Source organism: Branchiostoma floridae, chromosome 6 (assembly GCF_000003815.2).
Source record: "Branchiostoma floridae strain S238N-H82 chromosome 6, Bfl_VNyyK, whole genome shotgun sequence".
In the NCBI taxonomy this organism is placed as follows: domain Eukaryota; kingdom Metazoa; phylum Chordata; class Leptocardii; order Amphioxiformes; family Branchiostomatidae; genus Branchiostoma; species Branchiostoma floridae.
Genome location: NC_049984.1, coordinates 356,975 through 377,782, shown reverse-complemented (window position 1 = coordinate 377,782; position 20,808 = coordinate 356,975). Strand labels below are relative to the sequence as shown.

The 20,808-nt window shown below is 44.1% G+C and overlaps 2 protein-coding genes across 2 annotated transcripts in view; both read left to right on the top strand.

Annotated features, from left to right (window-relative positions):
* The window catches only part of LOC118417375 (death-associated protein kinase 1-like), a 43,466-nt gene that overhangs the window by 16,090 nt on the left and 6,568 nt on the right, over positions 1-20,808 (top strand). Inside the window, exon 8 of the mRNA XM_035822929.1 lies at positions 10,802-11,038. Coding sequence (XP_035678822.1) covers positions 10,802-11,038 — 237 coding nt within the window. The remainder of the gene's footprint in view (positions 1-10,801; positions 11,039-20,808) is intronic.
* LOC118417313 (death-associated protein kinase 1-like) lies at positions 11,764-13,414 on the top strand. The gene is made up of 2 exons (XM_035822838.1): positions 11,764-12,012; positions 12,574-13,414. The coding sequence occupies exons 1-2, from the start codon at positions 11,833-11,835 to the stop codon at positions 13,408-13,410; spliced, it is 1,017 nt and encodes a 338-aa protein (XP_035678731.1). The 5' UTR covers positions 11,764-11,832; the 3' UTR covers positions 13,411-13,414.

Genomic DNA, 20,808 nt, shown 5'->3' with positions numbered 1-20,808 from the left:
ATAAGAATAAACGGTACAAAAGGGTTAGCTCTTTTAGATAATTGGGTGTCATTCTTGATTCTACTTTAAGTTTCACCGATCACATGGGTGTAATGTGCAGTAAGATGCTGCATCGCCCAGGACTATTAAGACGCCTCCGTCCTTATATCTGCACTAATGTAGCAAACTTGTTGCATAAAACCTTTGCTTTGCCACTTTTGAAGCGACTGCTTAAAACACTGCTGCTGGATTTACAGAAAGGGAAAACACATACATTAATGATATTGATTTAATTATTGATTCTAACAAAAAAATATTCTTCTCCGGATTCCGACAAATACTCTAAGTCAACAACACTAACCACAAGTACAATATCTACGTCTGGTAATAGGCCTATCTGTTACAGGGGTTGGTAGTCATCAGGATGTTACCGAAGTCTTGTCTGTAGGACCCGCCGCGTGGTGGGAAATGTTAGAACCGACTGGTTCTGTACAACTGATCAGTGGTTCTCGTGTCCCAGCGGCGGCGGCTGTGGGCCGATTCACTGTGAACTCTAGTATCCAATCTTAATAGTCCTACAACATCTTACTGTGTGGGACCGCGTGGCACGATCGGGAGCGCGTTGGTCTCAGGCCCGAGAGGTCCCGGGTTCAAATCCGCTTGCCGTGTCACCGATCTTGTGCCCTTGGGAAAGGCACTTTACACGACTTTCCTCACCTAACTCAGGTGTAAATGAGTACATTGCTGCGGCTAGTGGCAGTGACAGGCCTTTGTTGTGGTGACAGGCCATAGGGGCATGTTCGGGCATGACGCACCCGCCATGACACACGAGTCAGGGGTAGGAGGAACCCCTTGCATCCTTGGTCGGAAGTCCTCCTAGGAGATGGAAACTCCAAATAATAAACCTGCATCTGCTGGGGCCGTCTTACGTGGCAAAACAGTTCTGTCCCTGTAGGACTTAGTGCGCCAGTAGACGAGAGGGTGGAGAAGGAAGTGCATACCCCTCCTTCACCTTAAAAAAGTCACGTGCAGGCCAGGCAGACTGGTCGTCTAATCAACCTTGTCTGCCTACCATTGATCTTCGGATACGAAGAAACAGCCATCATCTAGTATCCAATCAGATCCGTGGTGGTGGCAGGCAGTACCGAAGCAATCTCCATTGGCCGAGCTTCATTTGCCCCCGTAGGAGCCTGTTTCGGTGCGTGGATATTGCTTGCCACCAATGATCTGCTTGGAGATTAAGTTAGCTCGTGCTGATGAATATACGGGGTTCTGACTGTTTTAAGAATAAAGTCCTCTGTTTCACATTACTCGATCTCTCTTCTCTCTCACTCATTTACCCATTTGTGTTCACGTACCTGAAATAGCACTGCTATGCCTCGTACACTGCCTAATGTCGTCCGCTCTGTGTACTATTCAAAAATTCTCAAACTAGCCCCTGGTTTGCATTAATAGAAGTTGATTATAGGGCATATTCAGTCACGTGATCCTCCCCCTAGCGACTAATCGGACGCCATAGCAACGAGCGAAGCCTGCAATGGGGCCCTATGTAACTGTCCGAAAAGATTGTAAATATTTCCTAAGCAATACACAATTTCCCTTGAAATCGTTTAGTTTAATAAAACTGTGTTTTGTCTCGTCGTAGGATGTTGGTTCTGCACTGGTAAAGCGCACACAAATTGGGTAACAGTAAGATTTGTTTCGCGATTCTCTCAGCAAAGCGCACGGGAATGAACATACGAAGGGAAATTCCGAAACACTACTCTGACGAGTCAGGAACAAAATTCGATTTCTGCAATACGTAGCGGATCTAATTAGTTGGACTTTTAAAAATAAACGACAAGAAGAGCATGTTTCCTAGTTCTTTGATGAATTTCCATGAAACAAAAACACGAGGTCAAGATGCTGACTGTGTGTGAACAAACACCGCGACACTTAAAATGACCCACTGACAGGGTATGACAGGTCCTGTGTTCGTCCAACTTCTGAATGTCGAACGTTCCCCGATCACAACGTGCTTTCTATCCGCTTTGTTTTTAATGTCATCCTACACTCGTTGTCCTGATACTATATTGTCGCAAGGACTTTTTATCAAGTTGTTGTAAGCATGTGGTACGCTTTGAACTGAGTGTGCAGAAAGTCGTTCACAGAACCACAAATAACGTTAACAAACTAAGACAAGATCAATGGACTCCGCTGTCACTGTTGTCGTGCTCGTAAAGTAGACTGGATCTCTGCAAACTTTCCCTCACTGATGAAATATGGATAATCATCGGTCCATCCGATTTTTGTTGTGAAAATATGACGTGAGGTTGGAGGCTCTTTGCATAGTCAAACAACGGGAAAACGATTTCACTTTTCACGGATTTAGAGACCTTCAGACACCGAGAATCTTCGCTGGACTGATGGTACACCAAAATGGCCGCGCACGGAAGGAAGGGGTGATGACGTCACGTGAAGAAGCCATATAAAAGGCTTCCCCTAAGTTATCTAAAGATCAAAAATCATGACGATCTGTCAACCCTTCCCGTGTTATTGCCCTCCAAAGGGATGATGCAATTGCGCACGCGCGGGAGACTTGCTGTAAATTCCGGGAATTCTTACCAATCGGACATACTAGTACACTATTCAGTTAGGCTAATATTTCTCTCTTTGTTAGTTACATGTGTCTTATCTTTGAGCATCTAGATCTGCTACATTTGTATTATGAAATGAAGTAGGCTTATAAACTGTCCTCATTATTTATGCAAATTAGCCCCTGATTTGCATGATAAAATTTGATTATGTAAGACATATCCAAAGCTATCTCACTCACTCGCTCGCTCTCAGGTCATGACAAAAACTACTTGCATTCCAAATACCATAACAATCTGTGAACCCAAATTATTCCACTCCAAAGGGACGATGCAACTACATAGGCGCGGAAAAATTCCTGTAGAACTCCGGACAATTTTGCCAATCGGACGTATCATATACTGTTCGGCTAGCCCTGAGATGTCTTTAAAAACACCCTCAAACCACCACACCCTCACCCATTTCACGGAGGTTGAGTTCTACGAACGCTTGTTGAACATGATATGTCTATTTACAATACACATTCCATACACTCTAGACAAACTCGTGACAAACGGTTCCTGTCTGTATTGTTGTACCCGTGTTGTTTTGTACCTGTTTGCTCGGTGGGAGGACTTCAAAATGTTGGCATCTTCGCTCCTACCCCCGTATGTGCCAGGTTAGCGGATATAGCACCAGGGGCCATAGAAACAACTGGGAAAACAACTTGGCTGCAGGTATGGGTTTACTCGAACTACTAGACAAAATATCAGACTAACAAAGACATGACATGATGAGGCAACCTTCGAGCAGGTAACAACGATTACTGCACCCAATCAGAAATATACCAAACGACCGGCAAACGTCATCACGTAGTCACTTCCTCTTTGGTGCAAACTTGGGCTCCGCGCTTGTTTACGTTGACAGCTTCGCTTGAACGACCTGAGGCAGATGACAGAAGCTAAGGTCACGGTTTCCGGTCTGGTGCACCTGTTTATACGGGTTTGTTGGTGGCGGGCTGTCCGCCATGTTGAGCTCTTGTTCCGTCTCTTGGGCCAAGTTCATGATGTAAACAACACAAACTACAGTATCCCAGGAACAGTTGTGTGATCAACTATGGCTAGGTGTGGTCTGAAATATCAGACTGATCACGAGCTGATGGGGTTAATTATCCTGGTTAGTATGAATGAATGACAGGTTTATTCGTTCAAAACAATAAAACGTACAAGCTTCTGATAGCAGCCCAAGGGCTGAATTAGTGGGCTTGTTAACAGTTACAAATGGCTTAAAAACTGTTCCAACTATATACATATGTACATCAATAATCACATCATTACGCAGGCTATTTACAAACTGGGAAGGTAGAAACACATAGTTCATACAATGTCATCATTGAGTAGTGAGACCATATAGTATATTGGACTTTTCCTTAGACGAGAGGTGTTGGCTCTGGGAACCTGCAGTTTGTTGCCTGAACGTGTATTTCTGCCAGTAATCTCCTTACGACAGGGAGGGAACCAGTCCCTGTAGGTCGGGGATCTATACAGTGAACGAGCATACGAACTACATAGGTCGTGACGTCTCTGAGTCAGTGATGTGAGGGAGAGTTCAGTCAGTGCCGAGCTGTAGCAGGTATAGTTCTGTCCGAGGATTATCCTACAAGCTCTCTTCTGCACTCTTTCAATTGACTTACACTCAGCAACAGTCAATCCTGGATGCCACACTTGGCATGCGTATTCCAATACCGGGCGCACAAATCCAATATAGACAAGTACAAGGTCACCGGTAGTTAGGCCATACTTGGACAGTGTTCTTAACATGTACAGTCTTTTGTTTCCCTTCCCAACCATCGTTTCGACTTGTTTAGACCACTTCAGGTTGCTTTGGAGGATGACACCTAAAATGCGGGCAAACTCGACGACCTCCAGCTGTGTAGGACCAACTGTGATCACAGGTGGGGGTGGTGGGTGCTTCATGAAACAAAAAACAAGGACTTTACATTTCGACGGATTCAAAGTCATGAGGTTATCTACGGTCCATCGGGCCAAGCCGTCGACGTCATCTTGGATGGTGGGCGCACTGAGCACGTGTCGTGGCTCCAACAAAGACAGATCATCGACAAACTTAAAGGTGTCTGCTGTTGATTGGTCGACAGGAACCGCGTCATGCACCAGTACCAAGAAGATCAGTGGACCTAACTTGGTGCCTTGTGGTACTCCACATGTTAATGTCTGTCATTCAGAAACTTCACCTTGGTACTTGACGCGCTGATCTTAGGTAACAGAGTTTTATAGTCATATTGTGACGTATACAATAGTCCGTTATCCTACTGTATTACGTGTAGACTCATGATGCGTTCCACCATTTTGTTGGTTTTGTATAAAGGTAAGTTTGAAACATGAGTGTACATGTAGATGGTCCCCATACTAAGTGATGCGTTGGTGCCAGAATTTACACGTTATATACCTGATGTTTCATAGCCCATCTAACGCAATGTTGTTTAGCATTGTGTAAACCATAGTGTTGTGAGTTTGTGACCGTGCGGACAGGAAAGGCGGTTGTTCCTTTACGTACACAATGTCGTGTAATTCGAAGGGAAAACATTTATACGCGTCAAAGCCCTGCTCCTCCGTCCAAACATGCATGTCTTGATGCAAAACGAAAACATAGCGATGCAAAGCATTGACGGACATGCAACCATTCTCTCAAACAAGGAAAGATTTGAAAATTACGACGCACAGTGTCAAGCAACAACACTAAAAGCAAATGTTGAAAACTGCACTTAATAGTGGCGACGCATAGTGATATAGATTTACAGTTTTCAGTCCGGTGCAACAGTCCGCTGTGGTACGCTGTCAGCTATGATGGCACGTTCTTATATAACCTATTACATGTAACTCAAATTCAAACTTACTCCGGTTCCGGGGACCACCATGGCTGCAGGTATCCATAGTAACCAGCAGCAACGGCAATGTCATAAACTACAGGCTACTTCATAGCCCCCTATGGGGGCTATTTCAGTATGCGCAATGCATATAACAGCCGCCTAGAGAGCCGGTCTGAAGGTTCGTCTATCATATTGATCCGCTATGCTGTGTTTACATGGCAGTACATCCAGCCGCCAGACTGTCGAAGTATACTTTCAGGTCGGTAAAATGTCATGGAATGCTGAAAAACACATTCCTTTACATTAGGTCAAGAGGATTTAATACTTTTGATTTTTTTCCCGTCGATTTTCGACAGATGAGCAGGAAAACACGAACTTGCCGGTGGGTTCGGCAACCCGTTTGCCTCACCTGCACATGACTTTTTAAGGTGAAGGAGGGGTGTGCACTTCCTTCTCCACCCTCTCGTCTACTGGCGCACTAAGTCTCACAGGGACAAGAACTGCATGCCACGTGTAAGACGGCCCAAGCAGATGCAGGTTTGTTATTTGGAGTTTGCCGTCCTAGGAGGACTTCCAACCAAGGATGTAAGGGGTTCCTCCTACCTCTGACTCGTGTGTCATGGCAGGTGCGTCATGCCCGAACATGCCCCTAAGGCCTGTCACTGCCACAAAGGCCTTTCACTGCCACTAGCCGCAGCTAGGTACTCATTTATACCTGAGTTAGGTGAGGAAAGTCGTGTAAGGTGCCTTTCCTAAGGGCACAAGATCGGTGACACGGCGGGATTTGAACTCAAGACCTCTTGGGCCGGAGCCCAACGCGCTGCCAATCACGCCACGCGATCTCACTTTTGATAACATAGACAAAATTACGTACATTTTAACAGAAAACACATTCAAAAAAGCATTATTCAAATTCACTGAAGAATATTCAAATCTCAGAAACTCCAGTGTAAACCTTACATGATGATATATACCTACGTACACAGAGTATACATACGCACACACATAGACTTATATTCAAAACACTAGGCATACTTTCAAAATTTTAGACTAGGTACATTATCCCTTATAAAGTTGCTGAACTACTATGTCACCCACATCAGGTCGTGAGGAAATGGACCTGGACACGTTCTACCGGGCTGTGCAGGAAGGTGACGTGCAGACTGTGAGGAGGGGACTGGAGGCTGGGGTGGACGTCAATGTCAAGAGGAGATGGGACTACTGTGTAAGCAAACTGATCTTGTCATGCAGGGTTACAGACTGGAAGTCAAACCTTATCTTTGTAAGAACATGATTTACCTTCACTTTGTGCCATCCTCATCTTGTGGATCCGGGACATGATTCACACAGTCTTAAAGGATAAATGCGATGATGACTTAATCTAGTCAATTAAAAACATCTAATCAAGGTAAGAATGTAGTCGCTATACTGATGGAACCGTTACCAACATGGGGACATAGCTAGGTAACAAGAGTTTCATTCTAAAAATTTGTGTATGTTCTTGCAAGAAAAGCTATTAAGATACAATGTATGTCATTTTGTGTGTCCATACCGTCTGTACTGTCATGTTGTAACCGGTTATCGTCCCAAATGTTGCTCTATCCAGGATGACTGGACACCCCTCCATGTGGCCAGCGGGTACGGGCAGACTGAGGTGGCGGAGCTGCTTATTGAGCATAAAGCTGAGGTGGAGGCGAGGGACTCGGTAAGTAGAAATAACTGTGTTCTGACCTCAACCCGGGATGGTCTGGCTCGTTGTTCCCCACGAAACTATTAGGTGCAGTCTAAGATCGCGAGTATCAAGTGAGCATCGCTCAGTTTATCACACAACAGCGGTTAGAGTAGTCTGATTTATTCGCGCTTCCCACATTGCCGAGAGGGGCCAATTAGCCCCGGACAGCGGAGCTTGCGTTAGGCCTACGTCACATTTCCTACCCGGGGCCCGGCCAAGCTGTTTGCGGAAACGAAAAAATTAAGTTCATGCCAATAAATATGCACAAGGCATACTGTTGAATTATCTTCGGTCCGTTTTGTGTTGTTGTTGTCTTTTATATCATACTTATCGCTCCCGAAAGCTGCCCGGCCGGGCCCCTTTGTGGAAATGTGACCTTAGCCTAACACAGACTGCGGTTGAAGTATATATAAATTTATACCTCGTTCGTTCGTCCGTCAAGTCGTCGAGGACCGCTTTTGTCATCAGTGTCATCCATCCTTCAGGTAGTCACATGAGTTCGCAGGTGGCTGTACAGCCCTATCTTAGCTCTGAAGTGCGGGCAGGAAAGTAGAGAGATGCTGTTGTGCGTATATCATAGCAGTAGGGGAAGTGCATTACTCTTCATTGCTGATACATGTACAGATAGCAGCGCAATCCATTCCTGAGGGCTGGTTCGTTACATGTACCAGGAATAGTACATTTCTCCTGGCTGTAGGTTTCAGTTACAGGTGAGCTAGTGCATTGTGCCAGGGATAGTGCGATACATGACAGGGAAGTTTCAGTCGATTCCCTGTTTCAGTTAACGATATGTTGATGTTCACCTCAATCGTCGCCATGGCAATAATGTTTTTATTGCCAGTCTTATTTCCTTTATTTTTCCTTGTCTATTTGTACCCGGCCCTTGAGTTGTAACTAACTCATGCGCAATCTGCCGTTAATCGCTAGTTTTAGAGGCTTGGCAGTATGAAAGAAGAAGAACAAGAGTTTCATTCTGTAAGATGTGTTATTTTGTGTGACCATGTCACCTGTACAGTCATGTTGTAACCGGTTATCCTCCCAACTGTTGCTCTATCCAGGATGACCTGACACCCCTCCATGTGGCAAGCTTTAACGGGCAGACTGAGGTGGCGGAGCTGCTGATTGAGCATAAAGCTGAGGTGGATGCGAGGGACAGGGTAAGTAGAAATGTGTCCTGACCTGAACCCGGACGGTCGGGCTCGTTGTTCCCAACCTAACTATTTGGTCGCGATTATCATCTGAGCATCGCTCAGTTTATCACACGATAGCGGTTAAAGTAGCCTGATTTAATCGCGCTTCCTTCCTGGCCTGCCTGAACATGGGACGACATAAGTGGAAACGATTTCTTACTTCACTCCTGACAATGTTCCCAATTCTTCCCAGTTGAAATCCGGTCATGCTTTATGTTAAATCAATGAATCAATCAAATGGTTTATTCATAATACAATAAGAGACTAGCAACCAACCGCTAAATTACGGCCTTGTTGTACAGCACTACTGCGTTAACATAAAATAAGCATACAACGTTACCTACAATCAATTCATATGTTCACAAGACGAAGTTGAAAAGTAAAACGATTTGCCGTATCTTTCTTTGGTACTCGTGCCGTGACAAATCTCCGACAGAAATTTGCAGTTTAATTAGAATTTTAATTTTCATTGCCAAACCTACTGTAAACCACCTTCCACAATAGCCAAGCGGGAAATCTGTTTGGAAGGTTGTACACCAACAGTGACCCATACCTACAGATGCCATATGATAATAAGAAACACAGTTAAATGCCGTACCTATAGATACCATATGATAATAAGAAACACGGTTAAATTCTTTGCGCGTAACGTACATGGTATGGTGGGTCTACAACGAGACTTCCGAAACCTTTTGTGAATCTACGAAAGTTCACCTCATGCTGATTATCAGTCCACGTGATAACTCCTGTCCGTGTTGAACCCGCCACTGCTGACCCTGACCTTCCTCCCTGTGCAGTGGCAGAAGACACCCCTGCATGGGGCTGCTCTCCTGGGCCGCACCAGGACTTGTGAGCTTCTGATTCGTCACGGGGCAGACGTGATGGCACGGGATAAGGTGATACACACTTTCATATTGACCCTACATCTTATGTGTTTATAAACTGAACTTTGGTCAATTATATTGCCTATTGCCGGTCTATGACAGGAGTGTAGGACATGATGTCGATTTACACTAAGGTGATACAAATGCCCCTAGGGATTACATGGATGTTAACTTGATACTGATATTGTATTGACTTGTTGTATTTAAACTTAACTTGTATGTATTAAAGGTGAGACGACACAATAACGGCAGCCAATGCTGATGGCGGCACACAGAGATCCAGACAATAAGACAAGCACATAAAAGTACAGCATATTTAAAAACAACTAAAGTAACAGTTCTAAGGTAGCTATATAGAACCAAGTGTATATATATCATAAATCAAGGCGTTTCATGAGCTGTAGTGAGTACCTAGAACTGCTTCTTATCCACATGATAACTGTTGTCCGTGTTGAACCCGCCATTACTGACCCTGGCCTTCCTCCCTGTACAGTTCCAGTACACACCCATGCATTGGGCTGCTGAGCGGGGCCACACCGGGACTTGTGAGCTTCTGATTCATCACGGGGCAGACGTGATGGCACGGGATAAGGTGATACAAATGTGCCCCTGCAGATCACATGGATGTTAACTTGATACTAATATTGTATTGACTTGATGTACTCAAACTTTACTTTCGGGCTGAAACTCTCCTACGTGTTGTCAGTCTCGAAGGAAGACTGGGGTAGAGTGTCGCTTTAAACAGCTGTCAACACTAAAGAGAAGAGGAGGGAAGTTTTAGATATTTCATAAAGCCAGGCAGGCTTTGTTGTCCTCGTTATACGTTAGGTTGTACAGAGAGAGTAACACATTTCTGATGTCTCCCTGTACAGGACGGAAGGACACCAGCTGATTTAGCAGATCTCGAATACCGAGAGACTCAGCGTGTCCTAAAGGTGAACGACATTCTCATTAATTCATGACGTATGCGCAGTAGTATTTGAGCTTTATTAGTATAGCTATGAACACATTGTGACTCATGGTCGTCAAATTAATGGCTTTTACGTTGAAAAATCATTGTTTACACTTCACACCTGTTGGCATTGTTTACTTTACAAAAATGGCCATTTATGGAGTAACACCATCATTACGTTAGCTATATTTTACCTCCAACTAGAATCGGGAAAAGGAAATATTGCAAGAGAAGTCGTACCACGAGTTGCTGCAGAAATCTGGCGGAGTGAAAGTCAACAGGTGTAAGGTGTTCGTGTTTGGGATGGCGGAAACTGGGAAGTCCACACTTAAGGCAAGTCTTCAAAGGGTAAGTAAGAACGTCACTTGTTCCCCAAATACTTCCAACTTCGTTTCTGTACACAAAGGAATAAAGTACGTTACAGATAATCTGGAAGCAGATCTATCAGGGGGAGAGACAGTATGTAAAGTGTCCAAATGCCCCCGGATACTATTTAGCCCTTAGATACCACCGTCTTTGCCCCCGATAGATGTGCTTCGAGATTAGGTTATAGACTCCCAAGACTGATTGACCACTGTTTTTATTACTGACATCAAAGCTAAACGAGTAACTCCTGTCCAACAGGGCCGCGTGGCTGCACTGCTCCAAGGACTGTGGTCATCACAGGAGGAGCCTCACGACCCCACCCCAGGGGTGGATGTTGGGACGTTCCATATTCCAGGGGTGGGGGAGGTCAGCCTGTGGGATTTTGCAGGGCAGGCGGAGTACGCGGTAACCCACAGCATGTTCATGGATGCAGAGAACACCGTCTTCATTGTGCTGTACAACATCATGGATGACAGCGAGGAGCAAGAACGACAGGTAACTGATTTTTGTTTTATTCACTTTATCTAGTGTCGTCCACGGAGCTCCTTGTTTCATCAAACGTTTCATTTTCTGTTACTTTCTAATTCGCATCACGGTCTAAAGTCAAAGCACAATATATCTTCTATTCCATCTGTGTATTCACGTAAGAAGCCAAGTTTCATGTTCCACTGTCTAGGCAACGTTAACCATATTTGTTGTTGAATGTTCGGCTCCAGATCCACTGGTGGCTGAGTTTCATCAAGTCCTGCAACCCAAACCGGCAGCCTGACGTCATCTTAGTGGCCAGCCATGCCGACAAAGTGTCACGAGTCAGGGGTAAATACGTCTATAAGGGTTTAAGTGATTTTTCAAAAATTAAAATCTGCACAGAATTGTCAGTAACCATAAATAAAGGGAAAACGTTACAATGGGCTTGCAATAACAGGAGTGGAACTAATAAAGCCCATGCGAGTAACTTGAATGCATTGATAGTCTCACGTATGTTACCTTTTATGATAATGTTCAGGACAACGGCAAGCAGCTCATCTTCTCCAGCAGATGACGTCAGAGTTCAAAGATCACCTCTGCATCTCAGACGAAGTCTTCCTGATGAACTGTAAGGAGACCAGAACAGCTGACATGGACCGGCTCAAGAAACTGCTGGCCACGATGAAGAAGAACATGTTAGAAGTAAGTATATGCGTGATAAAAATGTAGCCCGGGATAGGGTACAATGCATTGATGTAATTTGCAATTATTGACCGCCAATCACTGATTTCCGTTTACAAATTGCACAGCACCAGCGGCAGATGCCCAAACTGTGCGCCGAAATCGCAAAGCAGCTGTCCAGCTGGTGCCAGAAGAAGTGCAGCCCGAAGTGTCCGGTACTGAGGTGGCCAGGCTACGTGGACGCAGTCAAAGAGATCGACCCACATGTGGAGGAGGAATTCCTGCTTCAGTCTACCAAATTTCTGGACCATCTGGGAGAGGTAGGTTATCCCTCGAATCATCTAATCATTTTACATGTATATGTATATGTAGAAGTAGATGTAGATGCAGAGGTACTAGTATAGTATATGTATATGTATTAGTAATTTGGTTCGGATTACCCCTTGTTGGGGTAGCCACTCTAAAGGTAGGGAGCACCATTATAAGTGATAGTGAGAAAAAAGCACTCAGTTCAGTTTAAATGTGTATTGAAAACACCACGGACATGCCATCTAGTTACCAACCTAGGATGGATGTGTTAAAAAGTTCCCTTTTTCTCCGCAACTACCGTTGCCAAAGTTAGGTGTGACGGGTCGTTCAGTGTAATTTAACCAGCTGCTGCCGCGCCGCATGTCTGCGAAGCTGGTGTGTTACGCCGAAGGGCGGTCATACCGGCAATATAGATACTGCAACGTACTTGCCAAAACTACGCCTATGGAACCCAAAGTTTTTCCGATATTGCAATGTCTATTGTCTAATCCCCTTGACTTAAAATGTTTGACATATATCCATGGCCATGAAGGCGGTTGTGACCAAGTTATATAGCCAACTTTCTGTTACAGGTCATCTTCAAATGTCCGAGTGCTTCTGATCCCATCATTGTCCTGAAGCCCAACTGGCTCTGCACTGACGTCATCGGTCCAATGATGGCACCAGTCAACTTCCCCATTCCCCGCCCGGAGAGAACAAGCGAAGACTACGTCACCAGGGCGGAGATCCAGCGCGTCTTCCAAGACGTTGCTGACGTGGATCTCCTCATCACCCTGCTGCAAGAGTTCCAGCTCTGCCACTCCTATGACGGACAGACCTTCATCTTCCCAGGGCTGCTGACACAAACCATGCCTCCTGACAAGTGGCAACCAACACTTGAGCCGAAGGTGGTCTACTTTGGGAAGCAAGTCCAGTGTGCCGGCTCAACCGACATGTTCTCCTCCGGGTTCTTCCCCCGAGTGCAGACCCGCCTGATGAGGGAGCTGGAGAATCGCCCGCTGCTGTGGAGAGATGGCGCCAAGTGTGTGGACAAGAATGTGGAAGGTCTGATCAAACTCTCTCCGGACGGCCGTGCAGTCAACATCTGTGTCCGGAGTGCGCAGGGTGACAAGGTGCAGTGTGGCAAGATGCTGCAGCAGCTGGAGAACATCATCGCAGATGTGCTGGATGAGTGCAGCCCAGGAACAGGCACAGTTGAGAAGGTGCTCAGCGCTCGTGCACTGAAGGAACACATGGAGGAATTCTACTCCTACGGCAAGGAGGAGATCAGCAAGGCAGCAGCAGAGGGCGGTACAATCCTCCATCCCACCCTCGGGTTCACGGAACGGGTCAGTGACCTGCTTTGTGGAGAGGATGAGGACCCGAGGCTTCAGGGCTTAGGTATGTCTTCTCAATCAATGTTTTATTGAGTAAGGTTTTCGCGGGCAAACACACATTTACTCGAATTACGACCTTATTACACATATCAGGCATCACCATAACATAAAACACATGAGAACAATTCTGCAATTTTTACTTCCAATCAGGTAATAATAAATGTAACATGGATTACCTGGTGGGAAGACTCGGAAGCTAGAAGTGTGGACTTTGATGTTTTGATGTGCAATTAAGTCAGAACGGTTTGTATTTGATGTAAATGTTCATGTTCATTGAATGGAACAGATAAGAAGAAAATTCTGTTTTTTTTGTGCCTTCAACCTTTTAACTGTTACTAATTTGGCATTACTAATTATTTAATCAAATAATTTGGATATGGCATACCGACAGATAAATTATTAAACACTTAACTGTCACCGATTTGAATATTATTGGTAAAACTAGTTTGGTGACTTACCAAATTGCTACTGAACCTCGAAACACACGAAACCGAAGCAAACATAGTGACTCTCTCATAACCCTGACCAACCTATCGTGTGAAGTGCATGCGGTCTGGTTTAAAGAGCTGTGATAAATGATGTCTCATTTTCATTGACAGGAAGCATTGAACGCGTGATTTTCGTAAGATTTTTGTTATTGTAATAATGATAACGATTATGACAATAATGACAATAATAATGATAATAATAATAGAACTAGTAAAACAAAGCCAAAACTAGAGGAAAGAAGCAGTCTTTATCTTTTTCGTCGGGGCATTGAGACATCATCTTCGTAGTTTGTTTTCAACATCCTCTTACTTAGAATGATTGAAATTAATGAAAGGCCTAGCATCAAATTATCTTTCCATGTGTGAATGATTTTAATTTGGCTAAAAAGGAAATTCACCACAAATATAACCAGTGTGGACCTGCTGGTGATTGTTGAAAGTTACATTTACATGTATTTAACGGTACAAACTCCACAGAGGAATTTGTCTCTCTAGATATATTTCAATATTATCAAATATTTACATCCATTTGTTGTCAAGTGATTGATCCATCTTTTTTCCAGTTAACTACTTTGATGCAGTCATCAACGAAGCCAGTAACGATTGGGATGAGCTGGCACTGAAGCTGGGTTTCAACGCTAACGAGATAGGTGTAATCCGAGACTTGGAGCGTGACCAGGACAGCAGGTGCAGGGAAATGCTGACCAGGTGGAAAGACAAGGAGGGAAGGGAAGCTACTCTACAGGTTCTGAAGGAAGCACTCAAAGAGATTGGCCACGTTCGGGTAGCAGAGATCTTAGATGGTACGTGTATGTCGTCATCCTCATTGTTGTACCGATATCTGCAGAGAGTAAAGTCATTATTGTGATCAATTAGTGTTGACATCCTCCTTGTCATATTCATTTGCCGAAGTTTTGACAATCAATACAACTTTTTACATCTGCCGTAGGTTATGTGAATGGTTTGATATTTTCAAAATCTATAAACTATTAAGAAGATTCCCGCATTTACCACAGTTACTCATACCTCTGTTGCAATGGACCGATCCTGCTGATCGAACGCCATATCGATCAAATAGAACCGAGAAGAACCCCCTATTCTATTTCGAACACCTACGTCAAAAACAGCCCCAGTGGGACAGAAATGGCCAAAGAAAAATGCTATGCTATTCTTTGCTGAAGACTACAGCCACCGAGTATAGGTATTGTGGGAGCGAGAGCCACTGCATAGCTTTACATTGTTTGTGGACAGGACGCACGTGTAGAGCAGGGTATGTATAAGACGCAGGACTCTGCACTGGCAGACTTTGTAGAAGGGTCTTCTTGGTTGGCGTGTAATACAATACTCTCTGCGAGTGCCCGCGCTGCTTTCTTCTTGATTTCGTTTTTGTCATGAGCATGCATGCAACTATTATACATGCAACACACGCAGTAGAAACCCTGTCACAGATAGATGTACCCTGGTTTTCACTTGCATCGACCGCATGTCAGAAACCGGACACTCATGCCCACCAACAAGGTAATGCTATGGAGTGCCTCCCGCTTCCGCTTTGACTGATATTATAACTGCAGCTATATTCCCCCCGCCCCCTCATCAAACGACTGTACCTAGTGGATGCAGCCATCGACAAAGAAAGCAGCGCATTTTTTTTCGGGCCGGTATGAGAGGATTTGAGGCCAAAAGAGCTATACAGAAGTCAGTCTTTTTTATCAGATAAACAGCGGCGGCGGCCAGTTCTGTCCGACAAGCGCTGTTTTTGACGGAGGTATTCGAAATAGAACATGATCGAACAGGGAGCGGGGCTTCAGGATCGGTCCATTACATGCGCAGATGACTCCAAGAGTAGGGATTCCGTGTACTGATTGAAATGAATATAAGGCCCAGTATCAAAATATATCCAGTTTGGACCTAGTGGTCATTGTTGAAAGTTACATTTACATGTACTTATCGGTACAAACTTCACAGAGGAATTTGTCTCTCTAAATATATTTCAATATTATCACAATCATTTACATCCGTTTATTACATCAAGTGATTGATCCATGTTATTTGCAGTTGATGTGAAGGACTACTTTGATACTGTCATCAAAGAAGCCAGTAACGATTGGGATGAGCTGGCACTGGAGCTGGGTTTCAACTATAACGATATAGGTGTCATCCGAGACTTGAAGCCAGACCAGGACCGCAGGTGCAGGGAAATGCTGCACAGGTGGAGAAACAGGGAGGGAAGTGGCGCTACTCCGCAGGTTCTGAAGCAGGCACTCATCGAGATTGGCCAGAGCCGGGTAGCAGAAAGCTTCATGGTACGTGAACGTCGTTGTCGTCGTCGTTGTGCCTTTATTTGACCGATAGTAAAATGTCATTATGGTGAACTAACGTTATTAGCATTATCATATTGACCATTCTTTCTCCTATTTGTTTGTTTTTTGTAATTAGGTGCAATACGTTTGAAAATCATTAAAAAAATCAACATTTTAACATCAGAATTAGTCGCGAAACGTTTGAAAATCAATGATGAAGTTTAAACATCTGCAGTTAAGTAGCAGAAGTGGTTCGATGCTTTGAAATTATATCTACTAAATTCGCACAGTTGCTCGTATATCTGCTGCAGATGACACCGAGAGTGACCATTTGGTGCATAAGGAAGTGCACAATTAAATTGACGAACATCAACAGATCTTGTTACAAACTTTCGTCGGTTTCTTGTCAAACAGGAGTAGCTGTACCTCCAAGAGGAATCGGCACTGATGCTCCGCCTGGGAGGAAGAAGTCAAGTTAATTACATGACAGTGGCTCCATACTAGCAGATATGAGAGTAAAAATCCATCCAGCATAATCCTACCGCAAGAGAATACCGCAAGAGAAGCTGTTGTGGTACATGTTTATGGTTAGCCAGCTTTGTCGAGAAACAGCTTAGTGATTTACAATAATCAACAGGGCATGATGTTAAAAGTACTAAAGGTATCACGATTGTTGCTTGTATCCTTATTATTCCATGAAAGTTTGAAACACTGTAACGTAAACTGTTTCATGTTCTCCGAGACATCAATTTTTTTTGTTCAGTTAACACCTCGCGGAAACCCGTATTGCCAGAGATTTTACTTATTATAGCCAGAGATTTACAACATATAAAACTATAAATATTACATTCCATATAGTAAGTTGAAAGCTAGCTTAAGGCATCTGGAGACTCGTTCTGCCAAGTTAAAATCTGGTCATGGTTTATACATGTTCAAGTCAATTTGCTTGTTGAATAATCTGATTGCACACAATGAGGAAAGCGTTTCTGATATCATAATGCAACTGTTACAGTAATCCATTTCATACTTGGCTTTTCAATACAATGTGTATTTCTTGTTAGCGAATCATAGCTATGTTATTTTGGTCCATATTACATCTCACAGCTTATAAGACCTTAAAACACAACCATGTACAATATCAACAAGTCAAGTCTACTAATAATTGATACATAGAACATTAGGGGTAATGCATGAGTAAACCTTGAAAGTCGATACTTTTGTCAGTTAATATAAATATAGCCTCAGCTCTTAATCTGGTTAATGTTTAAAACAGATAACCTTCCCTGAAACTTGTTTGTTATAAGGTTCTGATTGTTTTAAAGCTTTGCGTCTTTTGTTTCTCCTGTACCACTCGCGCTCTCTTTCTCTCACTTAATTACCACTTAACCATCACTTACTCACCTATAAAGTAGTAGTGATATACCTCATGCACTGCCAAATGTCGTCCGCTCTGTGTACTATTCAGAAACTTGTTCTAATAAGGAAAGAAGAATCACGAAAGTATTATCACTGGTCATGTCTGTCTTCAAATACGTTTTGTCCAGCGATAGAATAGAAAACCGTTTGTTTGTGGCCATGATATCAGCCTGCTGCCTAATGTCCACAGTGTATTATTCTTGTCGCAACCCCAGTGCCCTGTAAACATCATATCGGAGGATATCAGGTAGTGCTTAACAAGCAACATGTCACAGTGATACGGCTCGAAACAATAGCACCTGTTTACCCGAGCAGCTCCCGCTGAAAGGACGTCCCCACCACCAGTGTTGCTATAGAACATGATACGGCTCCCTACATCACACCGCGCGTACACTCTAGCAGCCTCCAAGAAAAACACAGGAGGATCAAGTTTCCTGCACCAATCACTCTCTCTCCCTCTCTCACTCATTATTTCACCCACTTATTCACCCACTCTCACTCAATCACTATCTGTAATAATTCCCTCCGAAGGTTGTTCTCTATTGAACATATCCCATTCCGTTTACCTGTTTACCATAGCGGATCCCATTGAAAGAAAATACCAACCTCAAGTGTAGAACATGATATGGCACCTTACAATGCACCCGCCCGTGCCTGCAAGATAAACACAGCCTGGTTCCTGTTGTACCGTGTTGTTTTTGTACCCGTTTGCTCGGTGGGAGGACTTCAAATGTTGGGATCTTGTCTTGTACCGTCTCCTACAGCTGGGCCAGTTAGCGGATAGAAACAACACCAGAGACTCCAGAATCAGCTGCCTGATCCACAATGGCTGCAGGTATGGTGCAGAATATCAGCAGAATCAGGCTTGACATGCATATGTGACGCGTTGATATTTTAATTTACATGTCTGGTGTTTGTAGCCAATCTAACGCAATGTTGTTTAGCATTGTTTAAACCTGAGTGTTGTGGACGTGCGGACAAGAGGACTATTATGACTTTAAACCATGTCGCATAAATCTACTGGGCAAAGTTTATGCACCTCGAATCCCTGCTCCTCCTTCAAAACAAACATGCTGCACAAAACAAACAGAATGATAATAAAAATGACGGTCAACAACTCGCTCAAATAAGTAAAGCTTCTCTCCTCTAGCCAAGTGTCACCCTTGAGACCTTGATTTCCATCCTAAACGGGCTGTAAGATACCTACGAACCATAACGAGCAAGTCAGATACGATTTCGGGGAGGGGTATACACTCAGGTGTTTGTCGCAGTTTTCACCTGGGCTGATTGATTTAATTTTTGTCCTTTCCTGCTCTGTGTATTTACCGTGGACCCTATCTATAAACAACAACCAGATGTTCTGTTCTTCGCCTTGGTATCAACACTCTCTTAGCTAACTCAATCACTGATTAATTCACTCGAACTCACCCATTCACTCTCATTAAATCAGCACCCGTCCATTCTTTTCTTTAATATCACTCAATCAATGTCAGCCTCAATTAGCCCCCCCCCACACACACACACACTATTTCTATTGTAAGGTGGGGTCACACATGCGTATATTAAGGTCCGTTTGAGGTGCGTATGAAGCTCTTAGTCTCTACCAGGCTCCACAGGTCGCGGGGAAAATAGTACAAATTGGACAAATATAGATACATAACATGCCAGATGAGTTATCTGACCGAGAAGTATGGTTAGCGACCCATATAACTCTTCTGAAATGTTACCTATTTACGTTTGTCCAATTTCTATTATTTTTCCAATAACCTGTGGGGCCTGGTGGAGGTAAATACTCCCATGCGCGCCTCATACGGACTTAGATATATACGCAGGTGTGACCCCACCTATAGACGCAAACTTCTGGATGCAGGCCACTCGTGACGAGGAGACTTTATCAAGTAGCAGGTGGTATTTCTCTATAACTTCTCTCGAAAGTTTTTTCAACATTTCAACTGCCGCCTACACCGCCACTGATATAAATTTTGATGCCAAACTAGAAAGAAAAGGGAAGAACGCACCAACAAAAACATAACAAGTTTACTTCAGCGAGAGAAGGTTACGTAAGGCGACGCTATTGAACGTGCCATATTGACATAAACAATAGCACCCGTAACCCAAGCAGCTCCCGATGAAAGGACAGATGTGTTGTTATAGAACATGATAAGGCCCCTTACAATACACCACGCGTCCATTATAGAGGCCCGTGTCTGCAAAATAAACAAAAAACACGCGTACGTTGTGCTGCTTTTGTGCCTGTTTGCTTGATTCTTTTAGCGGTCGGCTGATCTAGCCGATGTAACGTTATGTACTGTTCCAGTTGGGCTCTTCCCATTTTAGTAATGCATAGGCGAAACCGGCCGACCGCTAAAGTAAAGGTACAAAGAACACTGCAGACCCAGCGCTAACAGCTACTTCTCTGCCGTTTTCCACCACCCACAACGCAACCAGGGACACTCTGTCAATCTCTAGCCCCGCTGGTTCCAACGAGTAGTTAAAGAGGCTAGATACGAGAGAATGAAAAATCCCACCCTCAACAGGAAAGGAGGCTACGGATGTAACATTCCGGCACATGGGATTTGGCTGTAACTCAAACAACAGGAGCTAATTAGCTCATTTGCATTAACTACGTCTTAACTTTGTTTCCTATTGGACCTTTTCCAAACTGTATTCAGCTCCTTTGCATATCATTTCATAGTTAGGGTATACAACCTGCTCTTCAAGATCTCTTCACTGTCACTTACGAAAAACAGTGGGTGCTGTCTGAAACGTCTGCCCGTTTCCAAAATCATATCCAGTTGCTTTTTGGCGTATCTTATTACCTGAATGTCTAACCTTCGACGATAGGAACTTATGTTTTTAGCACAGTTGGTTGTCGCTAGTGACCGGTTGATAATGTGAAGAAAACACCTTAAAGTTCATGTTTTCCACATCAGGTCGTGAGGAGATGGACCTAGATACGTTCTACCGGGCTGTGCAGGAAGGTGACGTGCAGACTGTGAGGAGGGGGCTGGAGGCTGGGGTGGACGTCAATATCAAGAGGAAGTGGAAGGGCTGGGTAAGAAAGCCAATCGTGTCCGTTGCAGTGTTTTATCTCCACTTTGTCCTCATATAACAGTCTAATCATCCCAAAATCGACGTGTTTCAAACTGCCCCCTTCTAAACCATCACCAAACAGAATGGAACCTGTTATCACGTCGCCAGGCCCTAGCCTTGGCGCGTATAGTTGA